The sequence below is a fragment of the Sciurus vulgaris genome, assembly GCF_902686455.1.
Source record: "Sciurus vulgaris genome assembly, chromosome: 12".
Lineage (NCBI taxonomy): Eukaryota > Metazoa > Chordata > Mammalia > Rodentia > Sciuridae > Sciurus > Sciurus vulgaris.
The window spans coordinates 25,229,032-25,256,376 of NC_136473.1; the positions used below are offsets into that span (position 1 = coordinate 25,229,032).

Below are 27,345 nucleotides of genomic sequence, written 5' to 3' on the forward strand. Positions count from 1 at the left end.
CAAATAATACTGCAGCCTTTATGAGTAGTGTGAGCACATTAAAATAATAGTAATCTGAATTCCTTTCTCCAGTCCCTGTACCAAGCTGCCATTCATTTCACATATATACATATTCACTCAGGCACGTTTACACACATACATAAGATCTATACGTAAACACACATGATTAAGTGCATTTTTGATATTTTATATTGAATAAACTGTTACCTGTTAGATCCATTAAAAATAAGAAAAATGAATTTTGTATTTTACCTTTACTTATTCATTCTCGATGTACCTCTTCTTTATGTACATTTGCTTCTGACCATCATCATTGCCCTCACTCTAAAGAACTTCTTTTAATATTTCTTGCAGGATATATGTATTGGCAACATGTTCCTTGAGTTTTTGTTTTAGAAAACTTCATTACTCCTTTACTTGATGATTGAGCAGGGTACAGAATTCTAATATTTTTTTGTTTTGTTTTGTTTTTCTCCAAAATATTTCCCTCCACTTTCTTCTTGCTTGCATGGCTTCTGAGAAAGTGGGTTGGAATTCATATCTTTGTTCCTGTACTGGTTAGGTTGTCTGCCCCCCCTACCCCCCATTGGTTTCTTTCAGGACTTTTTGTTTTTTTATTGATTATTTATGACTCATATTCCACATCTCTTCAGTCAAAAGCTCTTTGAGACAGCATTGTCATCTGCAGCCAGTCAGAGAATGGGGTCATCTGATGCTCCCATCCTCTGAATGGCCCTTCAGATAGCATAGGGTTTCAACCAGCTGTTAAACCTGCTTATAACCTTGCCAACCTTGGCTGCATTCATCTGGATCCTTTTAAAAAATTCCCCATCAACCTTCCACCTAATGGTTTTTGCAACTACTGATTTTCCCTAGGAGTGATAAAATGAAAAATATCAAATTCCATCATTCTCTGCACATTTACTAGTTGGGATTCTTTATATGGACTCATTTCACATCACCAATTATTTGATTATTTTGAAAAATAGTTTGGAAAGGAAAAGATGGATCCATTCCTTAGTCTCTCCTTTCATTTGTTAACATTTAGACTTCTCATTTGGGATTCTAGCAACCTCCGCTTGTGTTCAACCAGAGTTTTTCTCTCTTTTGGAGGCCAGGTGAGGAGAGATTGGGATGAACAATTTATCAACTCATTATAAATCCATGAATTTTATAGAAGTGATATATTTGAATCAGCTACACTTATTCCTTTTGATATTCCAATTGTCCTGTCTTTGGCCAGTGGAGCCGCCTTCTGATTGGCTTGTATGTTTCTTAGACACTACTGTGAGTTTGAGCCATTAATCTCTTCTTCAATTATATTAGTTGACTTTTAAGATTCCTCTTAATTTTAGTTTCCTCTCTAGAGGAAAGATCGCATAGTCTAATATATTATACATTTAAACTTTTTATGCTGAAAATCTAGTATTTTGTTGTTGTTTTTCTCTTTAGAATTCACACAGTGGGTGAATTGATGCACTTTAAAGTATTTCTGTTTCAATATTTTAGCTTCTAGTTTCCTAATATTGACTCAGGATAGTTTCACACTCTAAGCTCAGTTATCTAGTTAAAAAAACAAAACAAAAAATACAAATATTTATATACTTCAGGGTATAATGAGGCTTATTAAGGAATTCTCTAAGTTTGAAGATAATCTTTAATCCAAATGTGATAGTTTTCTTCCCTTCTGTGTGGAGTATCAGGCATGAAGAATGGACAGCTGTCCCTCATTCCATCGGCTGCTACGGCAGAATGTGAGCTGAGAAGGGCTGGAGGCCCCACAGGGAGCTGCTTAGGGGTGGGTGACCAGAAGGCTGCAGAGCTGGCCAAGGTGTTCCAGGTGGCTGCAAAGTCAGCCTCATTCCCTACAAGCCAAGAGCTGGAGCCCACCCATCCAGGCACACCTGAGCCTGGTCCAAGCGACTGGGCCAAGTCCCTGAGGCTGTCTCTGGGACCAGAAGGTATAACCAGAGGGAAACATGGATTTAAATTCCAGGGTATAAGAGAAAAGTTCAGCATATCCAAGGAGTAGCTGAAAATGACTTTTTGTAAACGTTTGAAGGACATTGTCTCATATCAAGCCATATGCAATAAAATTTTAAAAGAGCCAGAGTTTTGTTTCCGTCTGTGCCCTGTGGAGCACATGTGACTTCAAAGGCAACTCTGGAGGGCGCAGGGAGAAAAGAGCATGCTTTTATTTCCAGTTTGGCACAAGTCCACCAAACTGTTTTTGATGGCCAGGAAGCAAAACTTGTATTCCCTCTCAATTCATTTTGCATTGAGTAGATCCACCTGTGTTTTTCTAGAGGGAGAGTTTCTACCTCTTCGGTCTGTACATTCCCATTACTTTGAAGCTTTAGTTTGTAGGAAAAAGGCAAGAGGGATGCTGGCGATTTCAAGTGAAGCCTAAATAGCCCCCACTCAGTAAGTGTCCCCTTCCTAAGGAGTCTCTTCAGAGTTCAAAACAGTTGTTTCTAAGACGAGCAAGTCACTGTACATCGCTTTGAGAGATGTCTTAAATGTAAAACTGAGCAGCTGGTTTCATTTCAAAGTGTTGAGACCCCTAAGTAATGAGCAAATATGGGTTCAACCTAATCCTCATGCAGATGAGTTTGTGTGTATGTGTGTGCATGTGTGTGCTTGTGCCCATATGAAACCCCGAGATCCCAGTCATCATAGAAATTAGAAATGTCAAGCTGGCTCTCAAGGATGCTATCTCTCCCTCACCAATATGGGGCTGTTCATTATGTCTTGTTTCTGGGTGATTTTCTTTGTGGTCTGTCTTTGCCTGCCTGGCCTGGTCACCCTTCCACACATGCACTTCAGTGGAGACTGACTAGGCTGTGTGACTTTTATTTCCTTTGGCCTGTTTATTTCTGATGATTGTTATTACTCTTTCCAAACTCTAGGCATTCACCTTCTTGTTCGAAGCTCAGTGGTAGGTCTGCTTAACTGGTTGAAGAGTGGTTCTAAGGAGCTTCAGCTGGTTTTATTGCCTGACTGGTCTTCTGACTTTTGACTGCTCAGGAAGAAACGGTCACTCTGTATGAACTTCTCACCTCTGTAAGAGAAATAAAGAACCGAGTCCGATTATTATGGGTCACAAGATATTGTTAACTTTTTTTTTTTTTGTTTTTAAAGGGTCCAATTTATTTATTTTTTTTTATTATTTTTTATTGTAAACAAATGGGATACGTGTTGTTTCTCTGTTTGTACATGGCGTAAAGGCATACCATTTGTGTAATCATAAATTTACATAGAGTAATGTTGTTTGATTCATTCTGTTATTTTTTTCCCTTCCCCCCACCCCTCCCACCCCTCTTTACCCTCTATACAGTACTTCCTTCCTCCATACTTGCCCCCCTCCCTAACCCTAACTCTAACCCTAACACTAACCCTTCCCTCCCCCCCATTATGTGTCATCCTCCACTTATTAGCGATATCATTCGTCCTTTGGCTTTTTGAGATTGGCTTATCTCACTTAGCATGATATTCTCCAATTTCATCCATTTGCCTGCAAATGCCATAATTTTATCATTCTTTATGGCTGAGTAATATTCCATTGTATATATATACCACAGTTTCTTTATCCACTCATCAATTGAAGGGCATCTAGGTTGGTTCCACAGTCTGGCTATTGTGAATTGAGCACCTATGAACATTGATGTGGCTGTGTCTCTGTAGTATGCTGATTTTAAGTCCTTTGGGTATAGGCCAAGGAGTGGGATAGCTGGATCAAATGGCGGGTCCATTCCAAGTTTTCTAAGGAATCTCCACACTGCTTTCCAGAGTGGCTGCACTAATTTGCAGCCCCACCAGCAATGTATGAGTGTACCTTTCTCCCCACATCCTCGCCAACACCTGTTTTTGCTCGTATTCTTGATAATCGCCATTCTAATTGGGGTGAGATGGAATCTTAGGGTGGTTTTGATTTGCATTTCTCTTATTACTAGAGATGTTGAACATTTTTCCATATGTTTGTTGATTGCTTGTAGATCTTCTTCTGTGAAGTGTCTATTCATTTCCTTAGCCCATTTGTCGACTGGATTATTTGAATTCTTGGAGTAAAGTTTTTTGAGTTCTTTATAGATTCTGGAGATTAGTGCTCTATCTGAAGTATTATTGGCAAAGATATTCTCCCACTCTGTAGGCTCTTTCTTCGCATTGCTGATAGTTTCCTTTGCTGAGAGAAAGCTTTTTAGTTTGAATCTATCCCAGTGGTTGATTCTAGCTTTTATTTCTTGTGCTATGGGAGTCCTGTTAAGGAAGTCTGATCCTAGACCAACAAGGTGAAGATTTGGACCTACTTTTTCTTCTATAATCTGCAGGGTCTCTGGTCTGATTCCGAGGTCCTTAATCCATTTTGAGTTTAGTTTTGTGCATGGTGAGAGATATGGGTTTAGTTTCATTCTGTTGCATAAGGATTTCCAATTCTCCCAGCACCATTTGTTGAAGAGGCTATCTTTTCTCCATTGCATATTTTTGGCCCCTTTGTCGAGTATGAGAAAATTGTATGTATTTGGGTTTGTGTCCGTGTCCTCTATTCTGTACCATTGATCTACCTTTCTATTTTGGTACTAATACCATGCCGTTTTTGTTACTATTGCTTTGTAGTAGAGTTGAAGATCTGGTATTGCGATACCCCCTGTTTCACTCTTCCTGCTAAGGATTGCTTTAGATATTCTGGGTTTCTTATTCTTCCAGATGAATTTCATAATTGCTTGCTCTATTTCTGTAAGGTACATCATTGGGATTTTAATTGGAATTGCATTGAATTTGTACAGCACTTTAGGCAGTATGGCCATTTTGACAATATTAATTCTTCCTATCCAAGAACATGGAAGATCTTTCCATCTTCTAAGGTGTTCTTTAATTTCTTTCTTTAGTGTTGTATAGTTCTCATTGTAGAGGTCTTTCACCTCTTTTGTGAGATTGATTCCCAAGTATTTTATTTTTTTCGAGGCTATTGTGAATGGGGTAGATTTCCTAATTTCTCTTTCTGAAGATTCATCACTTATGTATAGAAATGCGTTGGATTTATGGGCATTGATCTTGTAACCTGCTACTTTATTGAATTCACTTATGAGTTCTAAGAGTTTTCTGGTGGAATTTCCAGGTTCCTCTAAATATATAATCATGTCATCAGCGAACAGGGATAGTTTGAGTTCTTCTTTCCCAATTCGTATCCCTTTAATCTCTTTGGTTTGTCTAATTGCTCTGGCCAGAGTCTCAAGAATGATGTTGAATAGAAGTGGTGAAAGAGGGCATCCCTGCCTTGTTCCAGTTTTTAGGGGGAATGCTTTCAGTTTTTCACCATTTAGAATGATATTAGCCATGGGCTTAGCATAAATGGCCTTTACAATGTTAAGGAATGTTCCCACTATCCCTATTTTTTCTAGTGTTTTGATCATGAAGGGGTGTTGTATTTTATCAAATGCTTTTTCTGCATCTATTGAAATAATCATGTGATTCTTGACTTTAAGTCTATTAATGTGGTGAATTACGTTTATTGATTTCCTGATGTTGAACCAACCTTGCATCCCTGGGATGAAACCCACTTGATCATGGTGCACTATCTTTTTAATATGTTTTTGTATGCGATTTGCTAAAATTTTGTTGAGAATTTTTGCATCGATGTTCATTAAGGATATTGGTCTGAAATTTTCTTTCCTTGATGAGTCTCTGTCTGGTTTAGGTATCAGGGTGATATTGGCTTCATAGAATGAGTTTGGGAGGGTTCCCTCCTCTTCTATTTTATGGAATACTTTGAGAAGTATTGGAATGAGCTCTTCTTTAAAGGTTTTGTAGAACTCGATTGAGAACCCATCTGGTCCCGGACTTTTCTTTGTTGGTAGGCTTTTGATGACTTCTTCTATTTCAGTACTTGAAATTGGTCTATTTAAATTGTTTATGTCCTCCTCGTTCAGTTTAGGCAATTCATATGTCTCTAGAAACCTGTTGATGCCTTCAAAATTTTCTATTTTGTTGGAGTATAGGTTTTCAAAATAGCTTCTAATTATGTTTTGTATTTCAATCCTGTCTGTTGTGATATTTCCTTGTTCATTCCAAATTTTAGTGATTTGGGTTTTCTCTCGTCTTCTCTTTGTTAGTGTGGCTAAAGGTTTATCAATTTTGTTTATTTTTTCGAAGAACCAACTATTTATTTTGTCAATTTTTTGTATTGTTTCTTTTGTTTCAATTTCATTGATTTCAGCTCTGAGTTTAACTATTTCCTGTCTTCTACTACTTTTGGTGCTGTTCTGTTCTTCTTTTTCTAGGGCTTTGAGCTGTAGTGTTAGGTCGTTTATTTGTTGAGTTTTACTTCTTTTATTAAATGCGCTCCATGAAATAAATTTCCCTCTAAGTACTGCTTTCATAGTGTCCTAGAGATTTTGATATGATGTTTCTTTGTTCTCATTTACCTCTAAGAATTTTTTAATTTCCTTCCTAATATCTTCTCTTATCCATTCATCATATAATAGCATATTGTTTAATCTCCAGATGTTGGAATAGTTTCTGTGTTTTACTCTTTCATTTATTTCTAACTTCAATCCATTATGATCTGATAGAATACATGCTAGTGTCTCTATCTTCTTGTATTTGCTACCATTAGCTTTGTGGCATAATATATGGTCTATTTTAGAGAAGGATCCATGTGCTGCTGAGAAGAAAGTGTATTCGCTCTTGGTTGGATGGTATATTCTATAAATGTCCGTTAAGTCTAAATTATTGATTGTGTTATTGAGATCTATGGTTTCTTTGTTCAATTTTTGTCTGGAAGATCTGTCCAGTGGTGAGAGAGGTGTGTTAAAATCACCTAGTATTATTGTGTTATGGTCTATTTGGTTTCTGAAATTGAGAAGGATTTGTTTGACATACATAGATGAGCCACTGTTTGGGGCATAGATGTTTATGATTGTTATATCTTGCTGATTTATGCTTCCCTTAAGCAGTATGAAATGACCTTCTTTATCCCTTCTGACTAACTTTGGCTTGAAGTCCACATTATCAAAAATGAGGATGGATACTCCAGCTTTTTTGCTGAGTCCATGTGCATGGTATGTTTTCCCCCATCCTTTCACCTTTAGTCTATGGGTATCTTTTTCTATGAGGTGAGTCTCTTGCAGGCAACATATTGTTGGATCTTTCTTTTTAATGCAATCTGCCAGTCTATGTCTTTTGATTGATGAATTCAGGCCATTAACTTTCAGGGTTATTATAGAGATATGATTTGGTTTCCCGGTCATTTGGTTCATTTTTTAAATTTTATTTATTTATTTGTTTGACACAACTTGTTTCCTCCTTTATTTGACAATTCCTTTAGGATAATTCCTCCCTTTGCTGATTTGCTTCTTTGTTTTTCATCTCTTCCTCATGGAATATTTTGCTGAGAATGTTCTGTAATGCTGGCTTTCTTTTTGTAAATTCTTTTAGTTTTTGTTTATCATGGAAGGATTTTATTTCATCGTCAAATTTGAAGGTAAGTTTTGCTGGGTATAAGATTCTTGGTTGGCATCCATTTTCTTTCAGGGCTTGAAAAATGTTGTTCCAGGCCCTTCTAGCTTTTAGGGTCTGGATTGAAAAATCTGCTGATATGTGTATTGGTTTCCCCCTGAATGTAATTTGGTTCTTTTCTCTCACAGCCTTTAAAATTCTGTCTTTATTTTGTATGGTAGGTATTTTCATTATAATGTGCCTTGGTGTGGGTCTGTTGTAATTTTGTGTATTTGGAGTCCTATAAGCCTCTTGAACTTGATTTTCCATTTCATTCTTCAGATTTGGGAAATTTTCTGATATTATTTCATTGAATAGGTTGTTCATTCCTTTGGCTTGTTTCTCTAGGCCTTCCTCAATCCCAATAATTCTTAAATTTGGCCTTTTCATGATATCCCATAGTTCTTGTAGATTCTGTTCATGATTTCTTACCATCTTCTCTGTTTGTTCAACTTTGTTTTCAAGGTTAAATATTTTGTCTTCAATGTCTGAGGTTCTGTCTTCCAGGTGTTCTATCCTATTGGATATGCTTTCTATGGAGTTCTTAATTTGGTTTATTGTTTCCTTTATGTCAAGGATTTCTGTTTGGTTTTTTTTCAATATCTCTAACTCTTTATTGAAATGATCTTTTGCTTCCTGTATTTGCTCTTTTAACTGTCGATTGGTGCGATCAATCAATGCTTGCATTTGCTCTTTCATCTCATCATTCAGTGCGTGCATTTGCTCTTTCATCTCATCGTTTGCTTCTCTGATCATTTTAATTATGTACATTCTGAACTCCTTTTCTGTCATTTCTTCTGCCATGCTGTCACTGGGTTTTATTGATGTAACATCTAGATTTGTTTGCAGCATTTTCTTTCCTTGTTTTCTCATATTGTTCAGGTATCAGAGGACCGCTGAGATATTGCAGATTTCCTCTATTGACTTACAATGTCCCTGAAGATTTCTATATATATCCCCCCTTAGCCTTCAGTAGGCTGAAGTCTTGGAGGAAGTCGATAATGCGGTGCTCCACAAGGAAGCTGCCTCTCTAGGAGTGGTGGCCTTCAGGTGGGGTATAATCCCTGCTAGTGGGCAGAGGTGCCTCCACTTGTTGACCAATGGTCATCCAAAGGGGACCTAGGCTGCGGGCTGAGGGAAGGCCTGTTTGGGCCTGAGTCTCTGGTTTTACCGTCCTTGTGGGGAAACCTCACCCAGCAGGGAAGACTCACCCGGTGGGGAGGTCTCGCTGGTCAGTTCCCTCCTAGAGGTTCCCCTCAATTTACAGCTACCGCCTGGGCTGGGCTGCCTTCCTCTGCAAAGTTCCCAGGGGCCCGGCCCTACCTCCTGGGCCTGGGAGCCTCACCCTTTGCAGATGACTCTCCTTAGGCTGCCCTTCCTCAGAGAATCTGCCCGCAGGCCTGGAACCTTCGCTCCGCCCTAAGCCTGTCTCTCTGCGGCTCTTCCACCAAGAAGCCTCCTAGATCCTGGGACCCTGCTCTGCACCCAATCGCCTGGCTATGCGGCCCCTCCTCTGAGCAGCCACCTGGGGCCCTGTACAATCGCTCTGAATCCCAGAGACCCGCCACACGCCTCTTCCTCCAGACAGCCGCCCAGTATTCCGGTGGGGTCACTAGGAGTCCAAGAAACTCACTGCGTGCCTCCACCTCCACCAACCACCCATAGCCCTGGGCAATCAATCACTCCGAGTCGAAGTGACCCTCCCCGTTCCTCCTCCTTCTCCAGATAACCCCCGGGGTGTTCAGGAGCGGTCACTCTGAGTGGCTCTGAGTCCACGTGACCCGCAGCACAGGTCCTCTGGGCAACCGCCTGGAGCTCTGGTGCGGCCACTCAAGACCAAGTGTCCCACCACGCTTCTCCTCCAGGCAGCCCCCCTGTGTTCAGAAGCTGTCACTTTAAGTCCAAACAACTCACCACTCGCCTTCTCCTCTGAGCAGCTGCCTGGAGCGCTAATGCAGTCACTGCGAGTCCAAAGGACCTGCCGCGCTCCTCCTCCTCCTCCTCCTCCGGGCAGGCCCCGGGGTTCAGAAGTGGTCTGAGTCCAAACAGCTCGCCGCGCAGCTTCTCCTCTGGCAACCGCCTGTAGCTCTGGTGTAGTCACTCTGAATCCAAGTGGCCACGCTCCTCCTCCTCCTCCTCAGGGCAGGCCCCGGTGTCCTGAGTCCACACAGCTCTCCTCGCCACTCTTCCCCTGGGCAGCCGCCGGAGCCCCAGTGGTTGCTCCGAGTCCCAGTGCTGTGCTGAGCGGCCTCCTTTACGGCGCTCCCAGCTGTCCGAGTTCACTGCTCCAGCGGGGGGAGGGGCGTCTCGCCGGCAGTTCTACTTCACAAAGTTTCCTGCGTTCCGGGACCACCGTCCCATCCGGGATGCCTCCCCAGGGGGTGAGAGTCACCCGGCTGCTTTGAGTTGGTCCCAAGCATCTCAATATCTCCTCTTTTGAATCCTGAGTCCTGGAGCAACATGAAATGCAGCCACCCTCTAGGCCGCCATCTTGAAACCTCCCGATATTGTTAACTTTGATGTCTTAGATAGTAGACTTTTTTTTCTTCCTGTATTAATTACTTGTAACTCATCTATCTTTTTCCTAATCTTTATTAGTGATGTTGCCTTAAACCACTAGGATAGTAATATAATATTAGTAACAATATGCTAAAAACTTTACTTTCTCCTCCTACCCCTTCTTCTTTCATCATAATAGGACCTTCCCAAATAGACTCGGTTATGAGTGGAATGAATTTGTTGGCCTTGTAAGTAATATTATGATCTAAAGTGTTTATCAAGTGGCCAATGTATATAAGGTATTATATGAAATTTTATAAATACCAAGAGGTATTCTAGTCACTTGCAAATATTGTCTACATCTATATTCATAAAATTGCATAGAATGGTGCTAGTGAACACACACACACACACACACACACACACACACACACACACACACACTCACACACTCTGCAGATGGATATGTTCCCCCAAATAGCTTACTGGTTTATTCTAGTGGAGAAAGAGAGAGAAACTTACATGAAATATTTATAGAACAACATAAGAAAACTTAAACCTAAATGTTAAATTGGTTGGAGATTTACATATAAATTGGTAGGAGAAACACATACATGAACATGCACATATATATTTTGGAGATTATACACATAATTAACAGAATCCAGAGAAGGAAGCCTTAGACTGGATGAGTTGGTGATGCCAACGTGAAAGAGAAGGAAGAATCTGGAGAATCTGGGTGGAGTGGGGAAAAAGTTGGGAGAAGGAGATGCTGAGCATTAGGGAGAGAGAACTGGTAGGTCCAAGGAGAGGGACTTAGCATTGAGCATTTAGGGGAAGGCCCGGTGACTTGAGCTCAGAGTCTTGTGACATAAAAGATTTCATGAACTTTTTACTAATAGCTGCAGTGTATGAGTAAAGTAAATAAATAAGTTTAAGAATATGCAGTTTTGTTTATAGTTATAAAGGAAGTAGTAATTATCCTCAAACCATGTAATTGCTTGTGTGATGTAAGTAGTTTATTTGCCAACGTTGAAAGCAAATTATGAAATTTCACTTGTATTCACAAATACATTGGAGTGTCCTAAAATGATACAAGGCACAACATTACCTTCGACTATGCACAAAAATATTTAAATACTATAAGATCTAGTGGAGTGAGGACTGTGTGTGCCTCCCAGGAGGCACGACTTATCACAGTGCCTTGCACATGGTGATTTTTTTTTAGTTTGCATTGAACGAATACATGAATTTAATATAAAAACATCCTTTCATGTTCTCCTCAAAGAGAGATGACATGCCAGGGTACCCGTAGAAGTGGTCTTCATTCTGCAGGGAAGGCGCTAAGCGTTGATAAAGCCCCAGTGATGTGAGCTATTTCATACATATTTTTGAATGATAATCAGAATCAGCCCAAATGATTCTGTCAACTGCACCCAGTAACCTAGGAGAAATTTGGGACTTGACTCTTGGTTCTATAACACTTAATAGGAATATGAGAGTATTCACTGGGGGAAAATAAGAAAACAATTTAAAAATATAGGTAAGAAGGACTCAAGGGGTGGATAGGTAGATGTCTTTGTTACTGTTCTTTTCTCTCATTTCTCTTTTCCTCAGACAATGAATTGGTCCTATTTTCAACTGCTCTCTCTACCAATGACTCTGGCATTTCATACCCAGACACTGAACATGTTCGCATCATCTGCAGGCTTGGGACTCTAAACCCAAACTCTGTCTACCAACCAGATTCCTTTCCTTTTCCACTTCAGTGGTAGCACCGTTGTTGTGATCGCTCAGGCTCCACTTGACTCTGCATATCCACGTGTCCTTGTGTTTGAGTGGCCATGGCTGCTCTGGTTTGGACTGTGGGTAAATCAAAGGTGTAGAAGAGATTCTTAATCAGGTGAGACTGAATCTGTAAAAGCAAGTGTGGGGAAGAGATGGAAGGAAGTGAGACTCCTGGGACTTTAACATTTTTTTAGTTGTCAATGGACCTGTATTTTATTTATTTATATGTGGTGCTGAGAATTGATCCCAGATCCTCACACATGCTAGGCCGGTGCTCTACCACTGAGCCACAACCCCAGCCCCTCCTGGGACTTTTTGATGGAAGATGCAGATGGGACTGACTTAATGGTACTGAGGTAGATCTGTTTCAGGGCAAGAGACACAGTGGGAGAAATCCCCACTTCTCCTTGATCTGAAAATGTATTTTGTTCATATATTACCTGTTGACTTGCTTAATATTGGTATATCAACTTTCAATAAATAGAATTTTCCTTTCATTGTTTTGGAAATGCTTACTATTTTAAGGTAGCCTATTAAATTTGAGTTTTCCTACCACTGTATTTTTCCAACATGCTTGGTGGGTTTATGTGCGAAACACATTGATTCTTAGCTCCCTGGTTTCCAGGCTGTTTTAATGTAACTGTTGATTGATGAAATGAACTATCATGTGTCACAGACCATCTTCCACCTTGAGTATTGAAACAGAGATGGCATTACTATTTTAGATACTGAGGACATGAACCTGGCATTGGATAAGGGATTGGATTAGCTCTCTAATGCCCCCTTTAAAGATTAAGATTCACAAGATGAGTATTTAGTGATTTATTTCTTCTATTATATATTGTGCTGGTAATGTGCACACATTAATTTTGGCTATTTGGCACTTTGAAAAGGAACAAGATGAAACACTTAAAAACAGCATTCCAGGGTAGCACCATTAGCTGAATGTTCATGGATTACACTGTGATTGTATAATTAAATTTTTTTTTATTTTGCCTCAATTTTTGGTGGAATGGAACTCAGTGTTAGGGGATAAACCTGGAAAGTGCTGGGTTTGGCATTACCATGGAATTAAGGGGATCATTCCCCAAAGCATGGTAGCCTATGTCTATAAAGTTAAGTAGTTATACTCAGAGTATGTTTCCATAAGAGAAGTACTTAGAAAGGAATAGAATGGAACACTTTGTCCTTTTTTGCATGGGAGCTATGTGAGACAAAGGAGGAAAGGGTATCATTTTGAGGTGTTTGATCTACACTTAAAGTTTCAGAGCCAAACACACTTTAGAAATGATCTCCTGAATTTTCCAGCCAATGTCCACTTTTCTCATTCTGATGTTTTCCGAGGCCTGCCTTCTACTTCAGAGAGGAAGCTGAGGTTATTGAATGGAGCTTGAAAATGCAATTCCTTTAGATCCTTTGCCAGTATCCCGTCCTCATCCTGACACAGAGTACATGGTAAACATCCATAGCTTACACAGTGGAAGAGTTCCTTTGAAGCAGATCCACCATAGGGAAATATCTCCATACACACAGCAAGTGCAGAGCTGACTTCAGGGTTCACTTGGGTGTGTGCGCTTCGCTGGAGAGCTTCCTTTTCCAGGAAGCTGCTGATTTCTTTTTCTAACCTTCTTATATAGGTGGTCCTGGGTATTTTTTGCTTTCACAAAGTACTTTTGAAGAGTTATTGAATGGAGAAGGATGATGGAAGAAAATAACCACTATTTTACAGCAACCATAGTAATCAATCAGTGATGCAGGCAAGAGTGCTCTGTTGATGCTAAAATCAGCAAGTGAAAGATTGTTGGGGGAACAGACTGTCCTCAGAGTATGACCACTGGAATGCTTCATTGCAAAGGGAAGAGGTACCTTGACATTGGAGGATACCTTAAATAAACAATGAGATTTAAACAATTGAACATCATGAGACCAGGAGCAAACTGATGTTGATGTACCTCTGGTTCATTCCCTCCACAACACTGAAGCAGCATCCCTGCCCACAGTTCTTAACCTGAATTGAATCCAACAAACCCTCAAATGAACCCTTGTAAGAAGTGCAGGTCCTTATAGACCAGAAAGACTGGGGGCAGTGTTTGTTGTTTAAAGGAGACTAGAGAGATGTGACATCTAAATGTCGCCTGTGAGCCTAGATTGCATCTTAGGTGGTGGAAACAGCTATGAAGGGCGTGGATTGTCTCATTTGGGGAAAATTGAAAATGGGGTACATGTTAGATAATTACATTGTATCAGTAATAAAATTTCCTAAGTGTGATAATTATGCTATGTAAGAAAAAAATCTTTGTTCATAGAATATATCCATAGTAAATTATTTACAACTAAATTGACATGATTCTTGTTGCTAACTTCCAGATGGTTCATATATGAATTATGTAAAAATGTAATTTAATGATGGTATTTATTATTATATAATTAATAAAAAATATATGCACAATATTTCAAAGGTAGCATATTAAGTATATCGGATGTACTTGCATCATGCATGCATACACATGCTCCTGAGCATGCATAAAGCAAGTCTGGCCTTGTTGACTGGTGAATCCAGCTGGAGGGCATCTTTTTTTTTTTTTTTTTTTTTTTTTTTTTTTTTTTTTTCTCTTTTATTTTCAGGACCATGGACCGAACTCAGGGCCTTGTGAGTACTAGGCAAGCACTCTGCCACTGAGCTAAATCCCCAGTCCCTGGAGGGCATCTTTGTTGTATAATTTTGAGACATTTCTGAAGGTTTGAAAAATTTCAAGCAAAAAGGTTGGGAAAAAACTTTTGAATTAAGAAGGAGACAGTGGACAAAATTTTGAGCTGTGAGATTCAGGTTCATGAGAAAATAGCATTTTATTGTTGTCTGAATAAAGCAAAGTTAAATGATGTAGACTCTTAAAATTAGTATTCACCAATGAACTTTGAAGTGAGATTAATTGAGATAGTCCAGAATTAAGTATTTTTAGAGTATAGAAAAATAGCTGTTGGACATCTTATTCTTTTTCTTCTTTTGTGTTCACAATATTAACTCTCTCCTCTTGTGCATCCCTAGCCCACAAAATTGTTTTAAGAATGAATGAGATAATGTATGTGAAAATACTTTTGTAAGCTGTAAATATAACATCTCGATTCCTCTTTGTGTTTCGGATGTAACTGGTACTGAATTATAATACCCAAAGTTGTATTTTATCTCTATACATGCATTGGCAAGGTTAATTTATATATATAACTTATATATATATATTTTCTTTTTTTTTTTTTTTTGGTACCAAGGATTGAACCCAGGGACTCTTAACCACTAAGCCACATCCCCAGCCCCCTTTTTAAAATTTTTTATTTTGAGATAGGGTCTCACTAAGTTCCTCAGGGCCTCGCTAAGTTTGTTGAGGTTGACCTTGAACTTGTGAACCTCCTGCCTCACTCCTCAGTGGCTGAGATTATAGGTGTGTGATACTATGCCCAGCTGATAATTTGATTCTGACACACATATATACATTGTGAAATATTCACCACAATCAAACTAATTAGCATATTCATTACCTCACATAATTACATTCATTAAAAAGTTCCTAAACTTTCATACCATACAGAGCAGGATAAGTGTTTTAGTTTACACTGATCGAACTCTGGCCATAGAAGTATGAATAATAATTGGTGTCATCATACATGGTAGCATAATGCCTTTGAACTTGTCATGTGTTTAGAGATATTTAGAAAACCAATGACTACTAGTGAATGTTTTCCTTCAAACATTAGATCTGGCTCATCAATAATTCCATTGTAACTAGGAATAAAAAATGTATTTGGATGTCTTTCATTTACATAAAGCAATGAACTACTTATCTGAACAACATAATTCACCTTCAGGAGCTAAAACCATTTAAGAGTCATGCCTTATCTTTTTCTTTGCTATATATTCATAACCACCAGCTTACTTAGACGTTTCTAAGTCTTATGAGAAGTCAAAAGAAAAGAAAATCTGAAAAAAGATTTTGAAGACTCTTAAATAGTAGTCTAGAAAAACCGATGTGAAAACTCATTTTAAGCTCCTTCTTTTTAAAAACATTAGATATGTTGTACTTTAAAAAAATAACTTGTCATAACTAATTTGTGCCCATGTTAGAAACTCTAAACTCTAAAGTTACTTTTCAAATAGTCTCACAGGAGAGTTTTTCTATAGAAGTAATCCAAATTACTCCCATAGAAAGTGTCAACAGGGCTGGGGATGAGGCTCAGTGGTAGAGAGCTTGCCTAGCATGCACATGACCTTGGAGTTTAACCCCAACACTGCAAGAAAAGGACAGGGATGGAAGGGAAAGGGAGGGAAGGGAAAAGAAAACAGGAAGGAAAGGGGAGGGGACAGAAAGGAATGAGTCATTAAAACAAAAGGGCATGTGGTACGACTATAAATATATGGCATTAAGCTCTTACAAAAAGGTTTACTAAGCTTTAGAATTTTAGTTATATCAACTGGATGATATTTTGGCTGCACAAAATAAGTAGTGCGTAATAAGCGCCATGGTGGCCTGGCCGAAACCAGAGGGGTGGGCGGCAAGTGGGCTCCAGTGGGACTGGCTTGAACCTGCACGGCTTGGGGTGTGGGCGGGGCATAGCAGAGGGGGAGGGGCTGGGCGGGGCAGTGAGGTCACAGGGCAGTGAGGTCACAGGGCAGTGAGGTCACAAAGCCCGTGGGGTCTGGTTTGCCTGGCTCCTCACCCACCTCAGGCATTCTGTTCCTAGTGATCGGCTTGGTCGCAGGTGCAGGTTTGGGCTCCCACCCAAAGTCTAGTGTCCGCAGCCTATTTTCGTGGTTGGGCAGGATGTAGTTGCCAAGGTAGTTTTGGTGAGATGGAGGGGCCAAAGGCCGCCCCTCAGTCTTACTGGGATCTGGGTCTGGAAAAAATATTCAGGGTTGCGCCAGCATTGCCTGAAGATGGAAGACCAGGCCCTAATCCTGATACCTTTCGTCTGGAGCTGGTAATATGTGCAGCTGTTGGATTTTTTACTGTTCTCTTGTTTTTGTGGAGAAGTGTTCAGTCTGTTAGAAGCAGGCTTTATGTGAGGAGAGAAAAAAAGCTTGCTCTAAAACTTTCTGAACTAATTGAGGAAAAATGTAAATTACTTGATAAAGTTAGCCTTCTTCAAAAAGAGCATGAAGGCTTACAGTTGTCTTTCAAGGAGGCCAATCCCGAGAAGGCATCAAGAGAAGTGCAACATTTGGAGATGATACATGAAATGCTGAATAGGTCCAAATCTAAACTTGAGGATAAAACACTCTTTCTAGAAACAGAGCTAAAAGAAGAGAAATCCAAACGTTCTGAACAGGATGAATTGATGGGAGATGTATCAAAAAGGATAAAGTCCCTAGAAGAGGAATCAAAATCCCTCATATCACAAGTAGCTGAAGCTAAAACAACCTTAAGACTATTCCAAGTGAATGAAGAAGACCTTAAGGTAGCAGTAAAAGAGGCTCTGAATGAAAATCACCAACTGCAGGAAAGCCAGAAACACCTTTTACAAGAAGCTGAAGTATGGAAGGAAAAAGTGAGTGACCTTAAAAAACAGAAAATAACAATCGAAGACTCTAAAGGACAGGCAGAACAGGTTCTAAGTGATAAAGAAAATCACATTAAGTCTCTGACTGAACGCTTGCTGAAGATCAAAGATCAGTCCCCTGTGCCTGGAGAAGACCTAACAGGTGATGGTAACTTGGAGCTGGAGAGGAAGAGTGAATCAGAAATTGGAGCTCACTTAGGAAATCAGCCAAAAGAAGCCTTGAAGGAGCTGGTTTATGCAGCTGAGTTAAATGCCTCCTTAGAAACCTTACAAGGAGAAAGACATCAAATTTACACTTTATTATCGGAAGTAGATAAAACAAAAGAAGATCTGATAGAATGTGTTAAAAATCTTCAGATGGAAAAAGAATCTTTACAGTCAGAAAACACGCAGCTTGAAAACGAGAATCAGAAGCTTCAGGAGAAATTTAAAGTAACGATGGAACAACATCAAGGAAATACAGTGAAACTCCACAGGAAATTAATAGTAGAGGAAAAATGCCGGTTAGAGGAAGAGGAGAGGTTTTCCGAAGTTGAGAGAAAGATCAACCGTGCAGCTAAAGAGCTGGAGACCTACAGAAATCGAGCCAAAGATCTTGAGGAAGAGTTGGATACCATCGTTCATTATTATGAGAGGCGGAGTATAGCCTACGAGAAAAAAGCACGTGATAATGCGTTGGCAGCTTGGAGAGCTGAAAAAAACCTGAAGTATTTCAAGACAGTAAACGCTCACAAGAGACAAAAGTTAACGGAAATGGAGTTTCCATTTAAACTTTTAGAAGGTCCATATGCACCTGATCTATTGAATACAGCATTTGCTAGAGGGCAGTCCCCATATGGTCCCTCACCACTGAGTGGACCTTCATCTGAAATGAGAGCTTTTCCTTCGGAGAAGAAGGGTCCACTCAGATTGTCACCTTTACATCCAGGGGAAGGAGGAAGAGGCTCAGGAGGCTCAGAGGATCCTCTGGACCTTCACATGAACAATAAAAGAAGAGAATCAAGCTCTGGTATAGTAAGCGATCCTCACAGAGCACCTGCTGGCACTGGGCCCCTGTCATCGCCATGGGAACTGGAACGTAAGATGATGATCCCTCCACCAGGCCGACCATATTCTAATCCACCTTCTCTTCTACAACGGCAACATGGATATGATTCTTATTATGGAAGACCATCGGAACCAGGAGAACCACCTCCAGTCCAACGCAAAAATGTCTGTTCACTGAGGCGTTTTGCTCATTATCCTCCACCAAGAGCTGGATTTTTCCCCCCTACCCCCACATTCTGAGAGGAGAAGCGAGTTCCCTTCAGGGTTGATTCCACCTTCAAATGAGCCTGCTGTTGAACATCCAGAACCACAACATGAATCCTGACAATATATTTGATCTCTTCAAAATATGACATCTCTTATTTTTAGTTTAACTGCTTTTAGTTATTGTATTTTTGCTCCAACTGAAGCTTAATTAAATTAAAATTCTTAGGATAACATTATATAAATAAAGATGATTTAAATATGAATCTTAGGAGTAAATTATTTCCATTTTATTTTATAGTATAACTTTTAATTTGATTAATCCACTATTAAACAACAATGGGAGTTTTATATACATAATCTTGCTGTTGGGGATATTTTAAACTCCAAAGACTGTGCCTTTATGCCAAGAAATATATTTACTATGATTGTAGAAAATGTGAAAATACCTTTATGCTTTATGATATATTTTAATTGTTTTAAAGTCTTGTTTGGCATTGGTGATAATAAAATCAGTTTTTTTTATTATACAAAGAATAAGTAGAGTATATTAAGAGTAAATAAGAAAACATGACTGAACATGTCATTTAACAGGAGATTTCAAACACAAAGAATTTTCAGCTCTCAGGAAATTTTTAGGCATTGGAAACCACAATTTAAGCTCACTCTATCCCCATTTTCCCTTATATCTTCTTTATTTTGTGCCCATTTTCATAAAATGAAGATTTGCACTCTGCTGTGGTTCACTGATATGGGGAGTGACCTAGTCTCTGTTTTGCTTTCAGGGAGACTTTAGCTATATATACAATGTTTTAATTTTTAAAGAGTTTTAAAAAGTTACTTGAAAAAAAGTGTCAAAGCATTTCAGTAAGTTTTGAGGTATGAACCGATAAAATGAAAACTGAGGTGAGAGGGAATTAAATCAGTTCAGCAGAACCAGGTATAATACCCATGCACATGAATCCATAAGAGAGAAAAGAAACTTAAAAAAAAAAAAAAAAAAAAAAAAGGCAAAAGGACTAAGGAAAGATTAGGATTAGGGAGGTATGTAGCAACAGCTGGAGGAAAAAGCATGAAGTGGGCAGAAAAGGAGGAAGAAAAGGCCTAGCTACTGGTAAACTGATCCATCCCTCACTGGTGGTTCAACTGTATAAATAAAAGAGTGGCAGCTTAGTGGGAAAGTACTTAGCAACTCAGTTTACACAGACAACAGAAAGTGCCACTAGAGTGGCAAATTGAACCCAGCAAGGCCAATTAACCCTTTCACCTTAGTGTTTTATATTAGCTATCTTACTTACTGTGCCTCTGTTGATCTACACTGCTATGTGTTAGGACCAAATGCAATTATAAATCATTGTTACATGTATTGATGAATTCTGCCAATTCCACAAAGCACATCCATTTTATTTAGTGTTCTGAATACCTTCTTTTCTACTCATCTGATTTTAATTAAGAAACACTTTCAAAGGAAGAGAAGTTATCCCTATACTTAAACTACACATGTCCTTTATTAAACTATGAATTGAATATTAATCAACTTTTTTGGCTTAAACTATTTTTAAAGTGTTATATTCACCTCAAATTTCTTCTAGATAAATTAGGGAAAGATTTGACAAAGAATAACATATTTAGATGGGCAAAAATGTAATAAATACTAAAATTCACTGAACTGGTCTGTAAATCAATAAACCTTAAAACTGCTGCATAAGCAATACTTCTATGATTACAATTTATTATAAGATAAACTTTGCATCTTAAAAGGGGTATATATATATATATTTTTATAATAGTGATAGATTTACTGCTGACATTTTCCTGTTTCTCAAATATAGTCATGTCTTCTTTTAATTATGTATGTTTGAGAGCAAGGATCATATCCTCAACATATTCTATAAAACCTAGAAAAGTGTCATGCACCAATTAAGTGTACAAATAATTGGAAAAACATGTTGTGCAATGTTGACATGTGAAAGTCTTGTTTCTATGAAGTAAGGTAAATAACAAATGTAGTTGTTCAGTTGCAAACAAAGGCAATTCACAAAAATGTTTATTCATTAATCCCAACACTCTCTTTTTCTCACTATCCACACTCCCAAAGGTACCAACATCATCCCACCATCAGCTGAAATTTCACATCAAATTTTCTCCTGGCCATATTATTTATCACTTAATTTTATTAGTAACTACTTTAAAAATTTCTAGTTAAATAATGCGAAAATACCAACAGATTATTTTGAGGAGGGTTACTTCTTCACCCAGCAAAGATAAGAGCGCTCTGAAAATGTAACCCTTGCATTTTAAAAGCATGAGATGATCCCTGCTCTGGCTTTTCTCAACTCTTCCTACTGAGTAAGAAACAGCAAAAGAGCTGGAGAATTCGGCCTTCCTCACAGACAGATGCCATGCTGACTTCCTTGGCCATGTTAAAATCAGTGGGGGAAAAGGACAGGCATTGCAGCCTCAGCCTCCCTCTGTCTTTTCACGAGTGCAGGCCACCCGCTAGGAACTCCTATTTCTCTCTTTTTCCACAACAACACCAGCACAACCATGGCAAAAGCAACCAATCAAAACAATCAGCATCAGGAAAGAGGCAAAGGGCCAGTGGTAAGCCACAGAAGAAGGAAGCAGCTCCAACCCCACAGCTGCTCTCTTGAATGAGTTGGCGCACGTTGGTGCTTTTTTGGAGGCAGGTAGAGACCAGAGTGGACACCAAGGCACTACCGAACTCCCACCCCCTTGAAGCATTCTCATGAGCACAAAAGCCACATCTATACTTCAATACCAGACAAAATTCCAGCCTTTAGCTTAGCAATTTTTTCAAAAAGAAAACTGCCAAACTTAAAAAATGAAAAGAAAAACACTGGCCCCGGAGCGCAGGGCGGTTTGGTCGTTTGTTGGAGTAGCGCCGCTCTTTTGCTCCGCGGCTGCTGGTCTTCACCGGGCAGCAGCTCGGTCTGGCGGTCGGAGCAGCCGACGAAGACTTGGGCGTTGGGTGAGAGAAAATGGCCCGAACCGAGCAGACGGCTGGTAAGTCCACTGGCCCGAAAGCCCCCCTGCAAACAGCTGGCCGCCAAGGCTGCCAGGAAAAGCGGCCCCTCTACCGGCGGGGTGAAGAAACCACATCGCTACAGGCCCGGGACTGTGGCGCTTCCAGAGATTCGTCCTTACCAGAAATCAACCGAGCTTCTCACCCGGAAGCTACCTTTCCAGAGGTTGGTGACCGAGGTCGCCCAGGATTTCAAAACCGACTTGAGGTTTCAGAGTGCAGCCGTTGGCACCCTGCAGGAGGCTGGTGAAGCGTCCCTGGAGGATTTATTTGAAGATACTAATCTGGGTGCCATCCACGCTAAGAGAGTCACCATCATGCCCAAAGACATCCAGTTGGGCATGGGGATACGGAGAGAGAGCTTAAGTGAAGGCAGTTTTTATGGCGTTTTGTAAATTCTGTAAAATACTTTGGTTTAATTTGTGACTTTTTTGGTAAGAAACTGTTTATAAGATGTTGCATTTGTACTTAAGTCACTCCATCTTTCACTCAGGATGAATGCGAAGAGTGACTGTTCACAGACCTCAGTGATGTGAGCACTTGCTCAGGAGTGACAGGTTGCGAACATGCAGAAGGGATGGGTGACATTTCTTGCTTCTCATGAAGCATGTTTCTCTTTGTTAATGACTTGTTGGGTAGTTATTAAGGTACTAGAATTGATAAATGTGTACAGGGTCCTTTTGCAATAAAATTGGTTATAACTTGATCCAAGTGTTTAACAATCGGGGCTGTTAAGTCTGACCGTACATCGCTGTGATAGAATGCGGGCTTTTTCAAGGGTGAAGATACAAGTCTTAACCACAATGTAACAGTTTCCTCAAAAAAAAAAAAAAAAAAAAAAAAAAAAAAAAAAAAAAGTAAACCTGGCAGCTATAGAATACACTATGTGCATTTATAATAGTTATTTTATGTATAGTAGTGTCAACATTTTTAAATTAAATGTTTTACATTCATAAGTGGTGGGGAGTCTTGTCATTAAGGTGTGTAATTTACAGTCCAGTTGGTTTTAACTAGAGACTGCACTTGTTTTCATAGTAGTAAAATGCTACGTGTAATACCTTGCATAAGTCCTCATTCTACCACATGTTAACTAACCCTCTAGCTGATAATGCAAACACTAACTGGGGGATTTTATTGATAAGGGCTCTAGAATAAAATAAGTTATTCACACCAGCATCATCTGTTAACTAATATTCTATCTAGTTTAGCTTTTCATTGTGTTGTGGTTGGTCTCGAATCTAGGTTTTCTTCTAAGAGGAAACACTGTCAAGTGTTGGTTCTTTTCCTTGCGGAGTTTAGTGTAAACTTGCTGTGGAAGAGGAGCAGGCAGCTCCAGGTTTATTTGGACCTCTGCAAATTTAAGATGGTGTTGGTTGGAATAGATTACATCTGGCTATTTACTGTCCTGGGAAAATCCCTTTTACAGAGATGGCCTCCCAAATGGTTTTTGAATTTATCCTTTATTGAGGTTTTTAGGCCAATTATGTATGTTGACTAAATTTAAATTTTTGTTTATCCAAAAAAAAAAAAAAAAAAGACCATTCCAAGTAAACACTGTTTAGCTAAAATCTACAATCTAAATATTCTAATTTACAAATCTTAATTTCTATAAAGGAACTATTACCAGGCTCTTTTCAAGAATTCACTGTCTTGATTTGTAGGTGTCTATAGAAACTTAAATATGAATTAAGTGAAAAATTCTGAAAGAAAAATAATTTCCTAGAGTAGGAAACCCAAGCAAAGACGTGTGGTTCAAAAAGGTACAGATATCGCTATATCTCTTCTGAATTTTCTAATTGTGGGAGTCAATTTTGGATTTCAATTTAGAACTCACTCTCAGAGCAGGAGACCAAAAGTACATAAACCCAGAAGCCAATAGTCAATTACTATGATTTTTTCCCCATTAAATGAAAGCATCCTAATACACCCAATGAAATATTTATGTTAAAAGTCAGGAGCATTATATGCTGTAATCTTACATATGATCATTACATCGTTCTCAATCACCACTTTCCCATCTGGATAATGAGGGTTTATAATGGGCCAATTCTCTCTTTGGGAAAGATAGGATTGTCTAATATAAAAATTCCTTGAAAAATCTAAAGAAAACTAGTAATTTTTTTCCAAAGTGACATGGGGAAAAAAAAATCCATGCCCAAGTTTTTACATTCCGTATATCAAACCAAACATTAGATAAAATTTAACTGCAAGTGGGTTGTTTGTTTTGGTACTAGGAATTAAACCCAGAGGCACTTTACCACTGAGACACACACTCAGCCCTTTTTTTTTTTTTTTTCGAGACAGGGTCTTGATAAGTTGCTGAGGGCCTCACTAAGTTGCTTGAGCCTCAGAAGTCACTGGAATTACAGGAGTGCACCACTACACCGGGCTGTTTATGTTTTAATCCAAATGGGGCTGTCAATGTTCTACATAGGAATACTTACTTTATTATGTAATTTAGATAAGGTTCAATAATTTTCTACCTAAAATTCTTCTCTTCTAAATTTCTTCCATCTTTTTTAATCCTCAGCAACTAAATATATATGAAGAAATATATTTTTCTTAATTAACTTTTTAATAAGTAATACAGTATTGAAGAAGTAATAGAGTTCCCTAGCCATCTGCCACCCTGAAGCATATCTACATCAAAAAGAGGCAAATTTGAACAGAATCACAACACACAAACTCTAAGAGAATTTTCATTATTTCTTGAAGCAAGATTTTGTAGTACTGATATATTCCATGTTTTAATCAGGGTTTTCACTGCTGTAACCAAAAGACCTGACAAGAACAATTATAGGAGGAAAAGTTTATTTGGGGTGCTCAATTTCAGAGGTCTCAGTCCATAGAAAGCTGACTCCATTCCTTGGGGCTAGCGGTGAAGCTGAACATCAGGGCAGAAGAGTGTGGTGGAGGGAAGTGGCTCAAGAAAGGAGGGAGGAGAGGGAGAGAGAAAGAGAGAAAGAGGGAGAGCAAGCCAGCTGGAGCTCCCCTCACTAGGACAAATATAAATACCAGTGACATGAGCCCAGTGACCCACCTCCTCCAGCCATACCACACCTGCCTACAGTTATTACCAAGTTAATCCCTATCAGGGAATTAATACACTGATTAGGTTAAACTTCTTGCAACCCAACCATTTTATCTCTAAGCTTTCTTAAATTGTCTCACATTGAACTTTTGGGGGGACACCAATTATAGAAACCATGCACCGATAAAGTAAATTTATAGAATCCTTTCAGTCAAGTGGGAAAGTCAGCAAGAGAAAAGATCAGTTCACAACTTGATATGACAGGGGAGATCAGCAACATCTTAAACTGGAGGTGCTTTTTGAAAAACTGGTCAATGCTAGGAGACAGCACAAGCAAGCCTAGTATTTATAACCACATACAGCAGTCTATCAATTGATTATGTTTCGTCTTATAATGCTTCCAAATTATTTCCTATCTGTAAAGAGCAGGAATTGTATGTTTCTTCAAAAGATTTTATGAAACCTAGTCCACAGTTGGGGACTCAAGGAATGGTTATAGGAATAGGAGAAGGCATAGGAATAAGAGGGAAAGAATTTAAAGGACTGTAGAACTATATACAAAACTACTACTGAAAAGAGCTTCTGTGAGACCCAAAGGTTAAACTGCTTCCTGAAACCACCATTTATTTAAAGACTGCAATTCAACAAGTGATATGTGTATACAGTGTTATCAGAAACATATAAGACTATAAAAATACACATGTACAAAATATCACCTCTGGTTAAACCTTGTCACTGAGATGTACACATACTAGCAATCACTCAGCATATCGATGGTTAATTACTGCTAGAGCATGTGCTTCTTTAACATAAATTATCTTATACATAAATAATAGTAAACAGTGGAATAAAGTCCTTATAATGCAGAAACTGTGTGGATTCAACTTGACTGTTTTCCCCCAGTACATTCATTTTCTTAAAAAATCAAAGACAAACTTTCTTACAATTAAAGAACAAAGTCTTAGCAATATATGAACACCCTTATAAAAAATGGTTAAAAGTCTACAGAAGTGCCTTCCATTAATCTAAGTAGTAGCTGGTTTAGTGGCTTCAAGAACTTCTACGGTTCCCCTGATGGAGAACTATCTGAGGAGTCCGTGAATAGAGGTGCTGAAGAAGCAACATAGGGGAAAGCACTCTACTCTGGATAATATTTTGAATTTTTATTCAAATGATCTAAAAACTTATATCTCTAATATAAGAAGCATAAACATTAGGTTTTTAAAAGGATTTTAGGAACTGACTATGATAGTTGATGGAAAAGCTGATGGAGATTTAATTAATTTTTTAGAGTACTGCTTTTTTTGCTAGTACTTATAAAATTCCATAAATTTAGAAGGCTGTACCCTGATCTACTTTTTCTGTCAGTCTGGTTATTGTTAGGCTCCTATTTTTGCAGAATGTAAAGTACATGTGGTATTATAGCAGAAATACTGTTCTTGGATCTCATCTATGTAAAGTAAAAAATATTGGATAGAAAGCAAATTTACGTTAGAACACCAGTAAAGGAAATATCCTCATTTGCTTTTTTTCTTTTTTCACCATAGCTTTACTGAGGAAGCCTTCTGCAAGTCAGGTCAAAATGAATAAAAGGACTTTAAGGCCTTTAACTCCCTTCACTGGTTTTGATAATAATTAAAGCTTTCTGTTCCCATGACTTTTGCATTTTTCTTATTATGAACGTTACAGAGAGTATGTTTGTTTGGTATGATTCTCCAGCTTATCTTTCTCAGAATGAGAACATAACAGATTTATGAGATTGGAAAGTCCCTAGGTCATCTAGTCTAATTTTCTACCAAGTGAGAATCCCTTCTACACTATTAGTTATATATTTTGTGCTCAACTTGTGCCAGTTACTGAATAGTAGTAAACAAAAAGACACACAAATCTAGATATCAATCAAACTATAATATGTATTTCCTAGTTCTGTCCATTGAGAATATGCAAAGGCACTTCAGATACTTAAGCACATTTAGTGCCTGTATTTTGATATCTAAACCAACTATTCTCCAATAAAAAGAACCAGATATCCTCAGAAAAATGACTGATTCCAGAGCAAGGGCAATGAAAATACAAGACGAATCCAGAACATCTTATGGTGACAGAAAAAAGAAAACACCCTGAAATATAATAGGGGTAAGACAAAGGACACAGAAGTCACGGTGAAGAAGTTTCCAAAGGTCAAATGTAGTTGGTATGAGCAACACAATAATGACAGAAGTAGAGGAAAATACACTGAGTAAAATAAAAATTCTTAAGTTCATCCTGATGTAAGTAAATGACTATAGAGTCAGAAAGGACATCTCATCCCTCACAGAATTCCAACTAACAAACATTGACTAATGAAAATAGAAATGTCACTGTTTGTCAAATATTATGCCAATAATTATTATAGGCAAAAATCATCGATGGTTGCTAAAATTACTGGGTAAAAGTATTATGAGAAATAGGATTTTTGCAGAGCCTGAAAGTACTTTCCATATGGAAAACAAAAACAAAACAGAAACACTCCAAATATTAATTTTATAGTAAAGACAGAAAAAATGAAAAATGACATTTAATCACATAATCAAAGTATCATCTGTGATGAGATATATTGTTAAAGGGCACATCACTTTCATGGTATTTGTGATGAGCACCCATCGCCTGAATTTAGTCATAAAGAATATTTTTTTTTCCTGAGACA

At 38.6% G+C, this 27,345-nt stretch overlaps 2 protein-coding genes, 1 long non-coding RNA gene and 1 pseudogene across 7 annotated transcripts in view; 3 read left to right on the plus strand and 1 right to left on the minus strand.

The window, feature by feature from the left end:
• The window catches only part of LOC306641285 (LIM zinc-binding domain-containing Nebulette-like), a 241,115-nt gene that overhangs the window by 41,579 nt on the left and 172,191 nt on the right, over nucleotides 1-27,345 (plus strand). The gene's annotated exons all lie outside the window — the stretch shown is intronic.
• LOC306641289 overlaps nucleotides 1-27,345 on the minus strand; it is a 263,290-nt gene that overhangs the window by 21,367 nt on the left and 214,578 nt on the right. The gene's annotated exons all lie outside the window — the stretch shown is intronic.
• LOC306641340 (melanoma inhibitory activity protein 2-like) lies at nucleotides 15,073-18,618 on the plus strand (the record flags this gene model as incomplete). Its single annotated transcript, XM_079106453.1, has 1 exon — nucleotides 15,073-18,618. Exon 1 carries the CDS (start codon nucleotides 16,624-16,626, stop codon nucleotides 18,616-18,618), a length of 1,995 nt encoding a protein of 664 aa, XP_078962579.1. The 5' UTR covers nucleotides 15,073-16,623.
• On the plus strand, nucleotides 18,358-22,514 carry LOC306641806 (histone H3.3A-like; annotated as a pseudogene). Its single transcript has one exon. The product of its transcript is annotated as a histone H3.3A-like (transcript).